Consider the following 15250-nt stretch of genomic DNA (forward strand, 5'->3'; position numbering starts at 1 on the left):
TGGATGCTGGAAATCTGAAACAAAAATAGTAATTGCTGGAGAAACTCAGCAGCTTCAGAACAACGAAGGATCACTGGATCCAAAACATTAACTCTGCTTTCTCTCCACCAATGCTGCCAGACCTTCTGAGTTTCTGTTGCAATTTTTTTTTGTTTCTAACTGACTATGTGAGTGGGCTAATGATTCCATACTGCTGTTGGAAGAAGAGCAGGAAGTTTACTTTATGGCATCTTGGTTAACATTTTCCCTCTCCGAAGGTGGATTAACTGATACAAAAACAGAAACTTCTGGAAAAGCTCAATGTGTCTGGTAGCATCTGTGAGGAGAAATCAGAGTTAACGTTTTGGGTCTGGTGAGCCTTCCTCTGAACATGTTGACCTGTTGAACTTTTCCAGCAATTTCTGTTTTTGTTTTCAACAGGTCAACATGTTCAGAGGAAGGCTCACCAGACCCAAAATGTTAACTCCGATTTCTCTTCACAGATGCTACCAGACACATTGAGCTTTTCCAGCAATTTCTGTTTTTATTTCTGATTTACAGCATCCACAGTTCTTTTGGTGAATTAACTGATTATTTACATAAATATTTTTTAGGCATAATAGATGCTGTGATTATCTTCATTGTATGCTAAAGAATCCCATTGTAGACAATTGCCTGTTCAGAGATTCTAATATGTACCTCTGGAGCAGGCAAGACCTGATCTTGGGACTTCTGGCTCAGAGGAAGGGACACTATCACAGAATGTAGATTGGGTAATCAAGAAGGATCACTGCCTTGTCTACCTGTCCTCTAAATTAATCATTTTCAAATTTATGTCTCTCTCTCTCACCAACTATCTCTCAAAAAATGCTCCTGCAGATTGATATAAGCACCAGTACTTAAATGATGCAATTTTGTCAGCATCAAGGATCTGTGAACATGAACTCCACAGTCTCTCATTTCCTCTGGCCCTCTCAATACTTAATGCATTCTCTTTCAGTTTTCCAGATTGAATGCCATGGAGAATTTTCCCCCCTACTCAAACAAACAATTAATATTATTCTGCAGTTGACAGCAGGAATTAAAAATAAACATGCTCTTGTTGGAGTATTTTAGAGACATTGACCTAAAATCTTAGGTGCATTTTAGTTTAAATTGCTGTAGACACGCTGCTGTCGTGGATGGCATCAAGCTTTGCTTATTGTTGAATTTGTACCCATCTAGGCAGGAGGGGAGTATCCCATCACACTCCTGACTTGTCTCTTGTAGATGGTGCACAGCGTTTGATCAGTCGAGTGGTGAGGTACTTCGTGCAGAATTCTTATCCTCTGATCTGTTGTTTCTTAGCCACAGTATTTATGTTGCTTTTCCAGTTCAGTGTTTGGTCACAGTTAATCCTCAAGATTTTGGGATTCAGTAATGCTAATTTTCCACTATAACAAGAAGTAAGAGTTAGATTCTTTCATGCTGGACATGGTTATCGCTTGGCACTTGTGGGGCAGGAATATTGTCAATTGTCACTTATAAGCCAACACCTGGGTATTATCTAGATCCTACTGCATTTGGTCATGGACTACCTCAGCTTCTGAAGAATTGCAAAAAGTCCTAAGCATTGTGCAATCATCAGTGAACATTCCACTTCAGACAATATGATCGAAGCAAGGTATTTGAAGCAGTTGCAAAGGTTGGACCTAGGACACGACCTTGGGGAACTCCTGTTGCAATTCACATTTGAATAAAAAGGCAAATTACACTTCAAATAATAAAAAAAAGACAATTCACTTTGACTTGACTGTATAAAGTTGCAACGGCAATCCAATTGCATCCAATGATAATGTGAAATCCAAAATTACATCATTTAAATATTGTTGCTAATATTAATCTGTATGAGTATTTTTTAAGAGTTAGTTGATGAGTGAGCTGGATATATATTTTGAAAGTGATGAATTTAGAGGACAGGTAGACAAGGTGGTGATCCTTCTTGATTATCCGATCTACATGCAGGGATCTGTGGGCAAGCAGTTCGAGGTCCCACTGTAGCTTTCTAATAGCACCACATCTGAAGTTGCATCACAAAAATAATTGAAAATATATGTTATTGTTAACTACATCAAATTCATCTATTTGATCTTTCTAGTATCTTTTAAGACTACTGAGTTGACAGTGAAGAGTGGTTTCACTATCAGGTTTGCTGGTGTTCAGACTTCCTTGCAGCTGTGTGGGATTGAGTTAACATGTCCTCATGATGGGAAGGTAGGCTATTTACATCTTTTTCCATTGCACTGATCATTGAACATGGGAGATATTGGTAGGTACAATAAATAACACAAATGCCTGCAGCAAGCAATTGCTGTTCTTTGCCTGACATAGCTGCCATTTTATAAATTGCTGTAGCGAAATTGCCATTCAATGCTGAAATGCTGAAATGTGTGTCATTGACCCAAAGCTTCAGTTTAATTTAACTAACTTGAGGTTACACAGGTTATGGTTGAGCTTGGTGGAACAAGACAGATGTATGTGAATAGACTGATTTCTAAAACGCTAGTGTGAATAGCCGCTACTCATGGGACAGAAACAAGATTATGATGCAACTGGAATATTGAATCAAACTGTGCAATTGTCAGCAGACAGAAATTTTGATAAATTTCAATTTAACTTCATGACCCATTCTTAGATCTCCACCTGTTGTGGGTCTCCATGCAATGTTATCAGAACCCAGTAAGGGTGTGATGAAGTGAAGTGATGGTGCTTGCAACTGACCTCGAAGAAACCTGCTCACAAATATCTAGCAATCTCTATGGTGTAGTTTTTTCCTACTTTCCTGCCATGAGTTTGAATTTGATGGAAAGCCAAGAGAATTCCCCCAGCGTCCTTCCAGATTGGAATCATAAAACAAAGTAATCAATCAATCACAATGATTTAGTCTCTGAGAGAGAAAACCACCAAGTTAACTACACAGGTTATTCTTCAGTTTTTAAAGGTAGTTTATTGTGAGTAAAACAAAGATGCGTGTAAGCAGATGCAATTAAGCTGGAAGCTGAAATATCACAAACATAGAATTATAAACAGTTACAAAGACCGTACATTACAGAAACCGACCATTCAGCTCAACTGATTAATATCAATTTTTATGTCTTACATGAAATTTCTCCCACTTCTCTCTTCATCTGATCGAATCAGCATAATAATTTTTATTCCCATTTCCAGCATGTGTTTATCTAGCTTCTCCATGTAATTTACCCCAATTGTTTCTTTTGGTAGTACATTTCATATTCTAAGCATGCTCCTGTTGAAAGAAGTCTTTTCTTTCTTTCCTTATTGGATTTATAAATGACTATCATATTTATAGCTCCTAATTTTCATCTCCCACATAAATGGAGACTGCTTCTGTATCTCAATGCCATAAAACCCTTCATTATTTTAAAGACTTCTGTTCCAGACAAAAGAGCCCAGTCTGTTAGTCTTTGCTGACAGCTATCTTCTATTAGTCATAGAGGTATGAAGCATGAAAACAGGCCTTCGGCTCCACTTGTTCATGCTGACCAGGTTTCCTGAACTGAACTAGTTAAGATAGATGTGATATTAGATTGGTGTGTTATTGAAAGGCATCTACTGGTCACTAATATAGCTATTCCTTGAATGGCTTTTTTTTCATTACTCTTAAACTCATATTATAAATATATTGACAGCATATTAATTTTGTCTAAAAACATGCCAAAAAAAATTGTTTTTGTTCTAATTGAAATGTGATATTACACAAATATAAGAGAGATTTTCTCATGATCACTATTGATCTTCAAAAGTAAATATGAACTTAGTGCACTCTTAACAAAAGTTACAACCTCTGGAGGGGATTTGAAGAAAACGTGAGAGTGGTGTGTATCTGAATTTTACACCTAAAAGGATGATAGAGGCAGTAACCATGAAGACATTTCAGAAACACTTAAAAGAGCACGAAAAACTATAGCAGACAGGGTTATGCGGTAAGCACTGGAAAATGGGATTACAAAGCACGGTGACTGGCCATGGATATAATGGGTCAAAGGGCAGATTTTTTTCAGTTCTGCAAAATCTCTACGACTCAAAAGGTTTTCACAGTGAGACTAATTGCACAAATGATCAAATTCTTGGTAGTTTATTGATTTTCTAATTGGTGCCAGTCTGAGGAGACTTACAGTAGACCTTATGAAACATGTTACATAAATTAATTAGTGATGCCAGTAGATTTCCCCAGGTGGCATTCTCACCAACTCCCCTCATCTGTCCCAAACCCCCAGGCCTGCAACATTATGTGGGATGGGAGAGGCTTATGGCAATCTTGCTCTCGTTGAACTCCTTTCTTCCCTGTCTCAAATCTGATGTTAGCAGGAGTTCGGGGGAGGAAGTGAACCTTGTCAGCTCACTCTGTTCAAGCTTTAGGTGGGGAAGTGGGAGTGACTCCCACAACAGACCGATACGCATTGACCACTACTCCCCCAAGATCCAAACGTGGGTCCTCTCTCCATCCCAACCTTAGGTCACAATCTCTACTCCTGTCTTCCTATCTCCTTGGGTCTCTGCACTCCTCCCTGCTATGAAACTCTCCCACCCCTAGCTGGTCCTGTTTGTATTTACAGGCATAGAGATATACAGCACAGCAACAGACCCATCAGTCCAACTCGTCCATGCCAACTAGATATCCTAACCTAACCTAATCTAGTCCCATTTTCCAGCCCTTGGCCCATATCCCTCTAAACCCTTCCTGTTCATGCACCTATCCAGATGCCTTTTAAATGCTATAATTGTACTAGCCTCCACCACTTCCTCTGGCAGCTCATTCCATACACACACCACTTTCTGCATGAAAACGTTGCCCCTTAGGTCTCTTTTATATCTTTACCCTCTCACCCTAAACCTATGCCCTCTAGCTCTGGACTCCCTCACTCCAAGGAAAAGACTTTGTCTGTTTATCTTATCCATGCCCCTCTTGACTTTATAAACCTCTATAAGGTCACCCCTCAGCCTCCAACACTCCAGGGAAAACTGCTGGGACTGCAGAGTTGCTCACCAGTCAGGCTGACAATTTTGGCTATTAGCTCCTTAAGGTTAGCCTTTCATCCTGACCTGCAATGTGTGGACACTCAGAGGTTGAGCTACAAACTATCACTGGCACATTCATTGAGGTGTATGAGAGAATGGGTTTCAGACTAAATGTCTGGAAAATGAAAGTTCTCTACTAGCCAGCCCCAGCTACACAATACTGTGCCCCAACCATCAAAATACATGGTGAGCCCTTGGACAATGTGATCATTTCCCATACCCCAGAATTCTCTTCTCGGCACGAGCAGATGGTGACTACAAAATCCAACATCGACCCCAATGTGCTAGAGCAGCTTTTGGAAACCTGAGGAACAGAGTGTTTGAAATCAGAGACCTCCAACCCAGCAGCAAGCTCATGGTTTACAGAGCAGCTCTGGTCCTCAACCTCCCATATATGTTAGAAACATAAGACAATGTATAGCAGACACTTCAAATCCCTGGAGAGTTATCACCAGGCACTGCATTCAGAAAATTTTGCATATCCACTGGATAGGGTAGGAATACCAATGTGAGCATCGTCTCCCAGGCCAATATCCCCAGTATTGAGGCACTGGTCAGCCATGATCAGCTGCGATGGGTGGGCCACATTGCCTGAACAAGACTCCCAAGACACCGTACTTTGCAAAGGTAAACAATGATGTAGGAGGGCAGATGAAATGCTACTAGGACACTGTGAAATCTCCCTAAACAAATGTACCATCCTCACCATCAAGTGGGAATCACGTGCCGTGGAATGCACAAGTTGGAGCATTCGCAAAAGTGCCAACCACTTCGAGGAACACCGAGTGGAAAACATAAAGGCCAAGTGTAAGTGGAGTTAATAGTGTGCAGAATGCAGAAAGTCCCATCCCCCCCGCCCCATCTCATCAACAATACATCATCTGTTATACCTGCAGCTCCAGAGTCAGACTATTCAGTCCTTGCCCTCCATGGAATGGAAGCAAGTCATCTTCGAAGGCGCAGATCTTATATAGAGCTACCCTAACCAACGGATATGCATTATCACTGACTCTTCAGGGAAACACTTCCATCCAAAAGAATTTTGCCCATTCACTGTCAGAAATTTCCAAGTTGAACTGCATATGTGCGGTTTCTAGAAATTGCCATGACTTTCAAATGAGTGATGAAGACAAGTTCTGGCAGTTTTACTGTCATTTCCACCATAAAATCCAGGTCCATACAACCATTGTCTTGCAGTCTAACTGACTTGTGCTGTTTGATTGGTACCAGTTGCTGTATTTCAGTTTTTGGAGGGTGTCAAGGAATGTTTATGCTGAAATTAATCTGAAATATTGATACTTATTTGTAATTATACAGTTTAAATATATAGATAAGTATCAATAGAAATGGAGCTCAATACACAACATTTATAGCTAATCTTCTTTTGGTTGTTGCTGCTCAACAAAAAGTTTGTAGTTCAAGTTTCATACAGATGAGCTTTACTGATGTTCTGATGCAGTATGGAGGGAGCATTATGCTGTAACAGCATCCCTCTACTGTAATACATTTGAAGAAAATTCAGGGACTCTCCTAATATCCTGACTTATCCCACCAACTGAGAGATGTTTTGCTGGGTGAAATGGCTGGTGGGTTTGAGTACACAACAGCGACAGCACCTGATATACATGATGCTCTTTGGAATACTTCTGTGAAATATCCTGTCTTTCTCATAAAAGCCTGGGTATTGAAGACAAGCAAGCCACTTGCCATGGAAGAAGATATTGGCTGGGGGTATAGTGGTAGTGTCAACGGACTAGTAATCCAGAACCCTGAATCTGAGGACAATATTCTGGGGACATTGGTTTGAGTCAAACCGCAGCAGATGGGGATATTTAAATTTAATAACACGTGGAATTAAAAGCTGGCCCAATGATAACCAAGAAATGAATATTGTTAGAACCCCCATCTGGTTCACTACTGTCTTTTCTGTTTTTATAAACATAAAATGTCACCCTGACCTGGTTTGACCTAATTGTGACTCCACATCCGCACTTGACTCATAACTGCCCTCTTAAATAGGTGTAGAAAAGCACTTAGGTCATTAGGGATAATCGATAAATGATTATGAAAATTTGAACAAATAAATTGTATTGTCTTTCAAAACTTCAGGATGGTGCAAAATGCTTACAACCAATTAAGGATTTTTGAAGTTTGTTCATGAATGTAATGATGGGAGAATGGCAACTGCAAACTCCCATAGATACCAATATGATAATGACCAATAAACAGTTTTGACTATGGGTAATCAAAGGATAAGTATTTACAGGACATAGAGCTAAATCCCATGCTATGCAAAATACTTCTATGGGAAGTTGTATGCTCGCCCAAGAGAACAAATTGTTCCTCAGTTTGATGTCACATCCAAAAGACTTCTGATGGTGTGGCACTCCCTATGTACTGCGTTGGAGGGTCAGCCAAAATTTTTGTTTTCAAGTCTCCTGGTGTGGCTGATCCTAGGGAGTCATAAGTTGTCACTTTTATAAAAGAAATCAGAAATACATTTTAATAGCTAAAATTGGAAACTATAATATTTTCAGTGTCTTCTATGGCCTGGGAAGCAATACGTTAACTATTCACATGAAAATGAGAATGTTTGGTGTACTGCACTCTTAAGGCTTTTGTTTATCTTGAATAGGATTTTTTAGGACATTTTTGATAGTCCATAGCCATCATTTAGGGAAAGCATCATGCCAGAAGATAGACTATTTTGTGTTGTCATTGATTTAAAACAACTATCCACTGATGTGAATTATTGGATGATAACTAAAGCTATTTTTTTTTCACATGATTGCTCTCTAACATTTGAATCCAAAGATAAAGTGTAATACAGTAATGCAATGTTATCTTGAGGGCTGAATAAGCTAACCTCAGTTTGTTTTTATGTTCACATGATTGTCCTCAGCCCATTCATCACTAACTCCAGTGCAAACCATTAAAAATGCAATGTCAGTAATATAGAAAATTTAGACTCAGCTCTTTGTATGCTTAGTTTTTGTGTTGATCAGTGTACTTTACCATAGTTCAGTAAGCATCAACCAGGGTCCATCACTATCTCAAAATAGCCTTGCATTGTTTAATCCTGATTCTTCTTCGCCTTAGTAATTCTGAATCATGTACAGACTGTCCAAAAACAGCCAATAATTTGGCATAAGAGCTACCATTTAATTTATGAACCATAGCATAACCTATGGAGGACAACATTTTATCATCCCCTTGCAGACAGGAGGGGTGGCAGCAAGGCTGTCAATGGGACACAGGAATCCTATATCTTTCCACCAAGATACCATATAAAGACAGGAGAATTGCAGATTGGTTCCTGGTGGGCAGCCCATTAAGTCACTTATGTTGCCAATTAAGGATTACTTTTCCAATGTTATCCATGTTGGCATGTGAGGAGACTACCTGGTCAAATATTAATGGATATGGGGCACTCAATGGCTCAGGTGGGACGGATCTCCAGCAGCGACAATTCCATCCACCCTCGATGTCACTCTGTCACTCCTAAACACCAGGGCAGCCCTGCCAGTTCACTCCCTCCCTTTCAAGAGTGCCCAGTAGTGGTCATCACAGTTGGCAATGCTGCTGAGTTGTCTCTTCCCCACCTCTGAATAATGGGGCCAGCAGCTCTTGGAGAGAGGGGTTTGGGGGAGGAGGTGTCACCATCTTTAATAATCCCACTATTATTACTTAATTGGTCAAAATGAATCCCTCAGTCCAGCCATGGACCACATTAGATACATAACCTGCTTTCAGCCCTGGTGGTGAGACCTCTGCTCAGCAGTCTTTAAAAAGGTCTGGTCACATTTTAGTTGAGATTCGCCCTTTTAACATACCATCGTTCTAATTTCTGACTTGTTACTTTGCGCTATTTACTATGGAATGGTAAGGAACAATTCTTGCTACTCATGTTCACTTTTTTTTTACAGCTCAAATTGTGATGGTGCAGTTTGAGCAAAAAAGTTATCACCATCTGTGGTGTATAAGGTTTTCCTGCATTTCTTTACTGAGCTCCTAGGCATTCAGAATATTTCAAATTATATTCAGGTAAATTGTTACCTAGGTTGTTGATGGATAATAGGCTAATGTGGTCTCCTAGAACTTTGTCTGTTTAAATCAGATGACTATTTGCTTAATAGAGAAAACTGAAGGCAGAAAATGAATTAAAGAACGAATCATCATTTTTTTCCAAAGCTTTTTATTTCCTTGTATGAAGAGTATACAACTATCTTAGCACCAGGCCTATATACATTCAGAAATCAATAATAACTTCCAATAATGAACCAGAAGAAATATTACAAATATGACTTTATTTAATAACAAAGATATTTTGTTATTATATACAAAAGTAAATTGTACAAAATAACTCCAACTAATATTTTCATTCAATCATTAATAAGTTAGTTATAGGTAGAAAAGAGTGAAAAGGATGAAAACAATGTCCATGTATTGCTTTAGATCTTAACAGGGGCTGTTGAAAGTTCATGGAGAAACTGTATCAAATTCATAAGGTTGCCTAATGTTTTGCATTAATCCAGTCGGCACCTACTAAATGCAAATTGATTACTTTTGAAGCCGGTTTTGAATTAGAATCAAACAGGGATCACAACCTGCACAGTACACAGTCAATCTCTTAAAAATCAATCTCTTCAGAGATGTTAAGATACACCTCTGGAGCATGTGCGACTTGAACTTGGACCTCCTGGATCAGAGGGAAGTTCATTATCATCGCGCCATATTTTCCCTGAATTGGTTAATTCGTAGCCAGATGGCTATCCAGTTAAGGGTAGTGTTATGAAGTTGAAGGCATGTACTGTATCTTTAAGAGAGAGTGAAGGCTTTTTTGCACTGAGAGCTTGCAGGCACATGTCATGTGACTGACTGATGATCTCAGAGTATAATGGAAAATTGAAAATATGTAACACTTGAATTTGAAACAAATACCTGACTTTTGGTTTTTCTGTTTTCACAACAGTTCAAATTTAACCGATCATTTTAAATTATGCCCAAGATACTAAAACCCAATCAAATTTGAACTTTACTGTTTTGACAACATGGAACCAATGAGACGATCTGATATTTGGGCTATAAGGAAGCTGGCATTTTGAGAGTTAGCCAGAGAGAGTGACCAACTGCCATTGTCAGATTATCTGCTAGCAAACCACTTTTTATCAAAGGTACCTCTTCATACGAAACATCTTTGCAGCAAAAGACCAAAGATGACCCAGGGAGATTTGCAGCCAGAGGAAGACAGTCACCGGAGACGACAGCTACTGTAGGGTTTTGAAAATTAAGTTGATGTAATTTCAATAGGGGTGTTTATGGGAACAGTATATTGTTATAGAGTTGGAGGCAGATAAACAGCACTTAGGAGAAAGGAGATTTAGATTTGTAAATAGTTATTGTTTAATGTTCATTTTTAAGTGTTAAAGAATAAATTGATATTTTTTCTTTAAATAGTGGCATTTGGCAGTTCTCTGTCACTCATACTTTAACAGATAACAAGGCTAGGTGAGCTTCTCTGGGGGTTTGGTTTAATTAGCAGAGGGGTTCACCACCATATTGTAACAATAGTAGGCATGGGATCTCGAAACTGGGGGGCCAACAGGAGGCTTTCCAACTCAACAACAACCATGGTTCAGGTGAGTGAGTAAAAAGATAGGTGGCATTTCCATCTGTGCTCTATCTGCAAATTTTATAAGTTTAAATGGGTTCAGCAGCAGAGTCACAATGGTGCAGAAGCACAGCCTATAGTCTGTGTTAAGACAGGTAGGCAAGGCTTTAAAGCCTCCCTGGAATGCTAACAGGAAGTTGTGGAAGAAATTGTTCTGTCCCCAAAGGGCCCACAGATCAATTGGAGATTTCCAATCAATCTCTGACATGTGGCCTTAATAGGCTATTAATCCCTTAATTAGTAGCACGACTAACCCTCATCCTGCTTCTGTGATGGTGAAAGCACAGATATAATGATGCCTTGCTTAAAGAATACTGGCATATTGTCTGTTGAAGGAAATATCAGTATGGCAGTGATAACAATGGAAAATAAAACCTGATTTAACCGCTACACTTCAATGAAATGCCCTTTTGGTACCATCATTCCAGTGACCTGAAATTTCTGTTGCCAATGACAGAGTTGTAAGCACCTGACCTTTACCTTTGTGTTAAAATACAAATATTGCCTCTTCCAGAAAAGCATTTGAAGGATAGTTTTAGATTTTCATGTATGCACTGAACTGTTAATGAATTTAACGTAAGAATGTAATGCTTGCAGTACTCTAGTACCAAATTCAAATGAATAAAATTCTGAGGCTGGCTGGCTAGCTTCACAAAAGTGTCATGTCGAAATCTAAAAGACAACACCATGGCAGTTGTACTGAGAATTATGAGCCTAGCATTTTTGGTTACATGAAACATTCTGTCAAATTGAATTGGTAACTGTTTCCAGATCATTGCACTCTACCCTATATATAGCAAAGCCTCACATTTTCTTCATTCATTTGGTGTAAGGAAGCACAATAGGGCCATTCAGCCTATAGTGCCTGTGTCTGCTCTTTGAAAGACACCAATTGATCACACTCTTCACTTTCACTTTATATCGGATGTGGATTAATTTTATAGCTTGAAACGGTTTTGATCATTTGCAAAGGATAATTGTCATTGAGAATCTGGACTTGCATGACCTGAACTAATTTGTAAATATAATTCACATAACAATGTTTGATCAAATACACGATTATATTTGCATTTCTCAAATGGATAACATAAACTGACTGAAATATTGACAACTCAAATACTTCAAGGCGCCAGTAAGGATTTGTTTGGGTACCCTTGCCAAACATAATTTGTATTCCTTAAAAGGTGAAGTATAGCCTTTGATGATGAAGATGCAACTTTCCAAAGTATATTTTGTTGACATCCAACTAAGGAAGCTGAAAAACGTGTTGCTGGAAAAGCGCAGCAGGTCAGGCAGCATCCAAGGAGCAGGGGAATCGACGTTTTGAACATAAGCCCTTCTTCCTGAAGAAGGGGTTATGCCCGAAACGTCGATTCTCCTGCTCCTTGGATGCTGCCTGACCTGCTGCGCTTTTCCAGCAACACGTTTTTCAGCTCTGATCTCCAGCATCTGCAGTCCTCACTTTATCCAACTAAAGAATGTCAGTACAGGGCAACAGCACATTTTGTAATGTTGGAAACTGGTCTCATCTTCGAGCAACTCTGAGCCAAGTAATGGCGTGGGGTAGATGCAGTAGTGGAGCCTATATTTTGTTCAAAAAATTTTCTCTTACTTCCATTTCTCAATGCAGCAGGCTGACATTTCAATTTCTCCTTTTAGTCACCTTTGTTCTTTCTAGATATGATTGTCAATTGGTGTCAAGTCATGAACAGCTTCATGCTGTGGACTATACATTAAATCTTAAGAGTGCAAAACATACAGAGAGAAAGAAAATCTAATAAACCACTTCAATGGGAGCTGCATTTTCATGGAATAAAAATCAGAACGAAAGTGTAAAGTATTGGCACCAGTGCAATTAAATCAATGAATTTCATATTATGACATACAAGTATATTGTAAGTCAATGATGAGGCATTGAAAGATACAACTTGCACATACTGCAGTTTGAAGTTTAGCTGTCTCGGTTGAAAACCTACGTCCCACGAGAAAAAAAACCTGTACTTATGAAGTAATCAGACTGCAGGGGAATATAAGCCAAAGAAATGTGGAATGAACAGTATAATCTATGACCCTGTAACATGACTTGGAAATTGTATTTAATTGATATATTTATATATATTATTTATACAATAACTTACATCTTTTACATCCTGCAATTATTATTTTCAATAATATGGTGATAGTTTTGTTTTGCAGGACACTTCTCTGAGACACACTGATATGAAAATATACACACAGTGATGTACACACCCAATTTCACTGTGCAAACCACCACTATAACCTATCGCAGGTCAGAATTAGCAGCTTTGACAATTCAGGCTCATTATCCTCGTCCAACTGGAAGCTGCAATATAGAAGAATGAAACTACTTTTGAGTATTATATTAACACAGGAGGTAACATGAATAATAATTGATATGTGACCACAGAGTAAACTGTCAGCAAACTGCTTGGATAGCTGAATGATGTTAGAAAGGGTTCTCCTGTGAATTTTAATTAACTGCTGAGTGCTTCTGGCATCAGTACAGACACCAACTGTAACATCAGGTGGGGCTCGAAATAGGTTGCCTTCAAGCCTGTTAATTGGCATAGATGATTGGAAAATATGCTGTCAGACGTTTCTTCACTGGGAGGGTGAAAATGAGAAGCAATCATTCCGTGTTAACCCAAACATTCCAGTGACTGGATCATGACATCAGTTTGGTCATGAAAACCTACATAGAGTGGTTTATGTAGTAGGCTTTTTCCTTAAATACACAGAATTTTAGTTGAAATGTATTTTTCTTCCTGATTGATTTAGTAAGGATAGACTGATGAGCAGACATCAGCTTCCAATTCATAAGCCAAACAGAGTAGGAGAGGAATTTGTTTTATTTGTTCATGGAATGTGTGTCACTAACTAGGCCAACTTCTATTGCCCATCCTCAATTGCTGAGTAGGCAGTTAAGAGTCAACCACATTGGACTGGAGTCGCATGTAGGCCAGACCAAGTAAAGATGACAGATTTCCGTCCCCAAAGGACATTAGTGAACCAGCTGGGTTTTCACACCAATTAACAGTGGTTACACGGTTGTTATTAGGCCTATACATTTCCTAATAGGTTTTTTTAATACATTGATAAGTTTGGTGGTAAGGTTACAAAGTAAGTGTGCTGGTTATTGGACAAATTTCTTAATACTCGGGATGTTTTTTTCTTGGCACACGCACATACTGGTAGGACTAGCACTTGTCACCTGCTATCAGCTGATCTTGAGAAGGTGTTGGTGAACAAACTTGTCTCCGAAAACATTTATTTCAGTACTTTAGTTACACTAGTAATCTGCTGCAAAGAACAAAAGCAATTTTCTCACAAGGTATTTCTGGTTAAAGGTTCTTCGAAAACTCGGTATAAAATTTGATTTTATGTTTCTCAGCTTCTGGATGCAGTAACATTACTCAAATTGTTATTTAAGTTGATTTGGCACGACTTGTACTCATGAATGATAGAGCATAGAGACAGACCGGTCAGCCCATTGTGCCAGTGCTGGCTCTTTGGTAAAATTAAACAACTATTGCTATTGCCTTGTTATTTCCTCACAACCCTGTAAATTTATCCCCTCCAAAATTTTTTTTACAGTCATTGAATCTGCCTCCACTATCCATTCAGTTTACATTTGCTATACTCGCTACATTGTGTTTTTCCTGTGTGGCACCTCGGATCTTTTGTTAATGTGTGGATGAACTTTCAAAGTAACTGCAGTCTTAAAGGGGGGCACACTTCTAAAAATCCAAATGAAAATATATCAAACTCTAGTCAATGATGGAGGGGGGAAAACACCTAGGAAAACAAAGTAATTGTCCAAGGAAATGAAGGAATCAAAATACCGACCCAACTACAGTGCTTCACTGCGGGTAATGAATATTCGCAGCATGGCTATGGGTTCTCTTAATTGTACATTAAGCAATTATGAACTGCAATCTTCAGAAAATGATTAAAATTAACTTCTTAGACATGTTAGCAACATGTGGCATGCAACAAAAAGTAATGTTAAAATTTTACTGCATTTTCCTTCATAAGAATTTGAAGCAACCCAAGTTTAAAGTGGATTCAAAATCACAACAAGGTAGCAACTCTACCAATGGTTTACTACAAATTTCTTTGACAGACTTTTTGTTGTGTTGTCATTTTACTTACTGTGATGAAAGTTGCCTAATATACTTTGTTTTTTGGATTACATAAGAGTCAGATAAATGTAAATCAAGTCTGTTTTCTTTTAAAAAGTCAAAGTTATTTGGATAGTGATCTAAATAGGTAATTTCTAAAAAAGAATGTGACTGCGATTAAGTGCCTGAGAGAACCCCTGTAGTGCAAATTGATAAACTGATTACACTGGGTAAAAACAATGACTGCAGATGCTGGAAGCCAGATTCTGGATTAGTGGTACTGGAAGAGCACAGCAGTTCCGGCAGCATCCAAGGAGCAGCGAAATCGACGTTTCGGGCAAAAGCCCTTCATCAGGAATAAAGGCATTATCCAAATCCT

At 38.8% G+C, this 15250-nt stretch overlaps 1 protein-coding gene across 6 annotated transcripts in view; it reads right to left on the reverse strand.

Annotated features, from left to right (window-relative positions):
- Positions 1-12150: 12150 nt before the first annotated feature.
- Positions 12151-15250, reverse strand: part of LOC122551720 (von Willebrand factor D and EGF domain-containing protein-like) — a 279402-nt gene continuing 276302 nt past the window's right edge. For all 6 annotated transcript variants that reach the window (XM_043694082.1, XM_043694080.1, XM_043694081.1 and 3 more), the window contains one exon: positions 12151-13073. In XM_043694082.1, the coding sequence (XP_043550017.1) occupies positions 13053-13073 (21 nt within the window). In that variant the 3' untranslated portion in view covers positions 12151-13052. The remainder of the gene's footprint in view (positions 13074-15250) is intronic.

Source organism: Chiloscyllium plagiosum, chromosome 7 (assembly GCF_004010195.1).
Source record: "Chiloscyllium plagiosum isolate BGI_BamShark_2017 chromosome 7, ASM401019v2, whole genome shotgun sequence".
Taxonomy (NCBI): Eukaryota; Metazoa; Chordata; class Chondrichthyes; order Orectolobiformes; family Hemiscylliidae; genus Chiloscyllium; species Chiloscyllium plagiosum.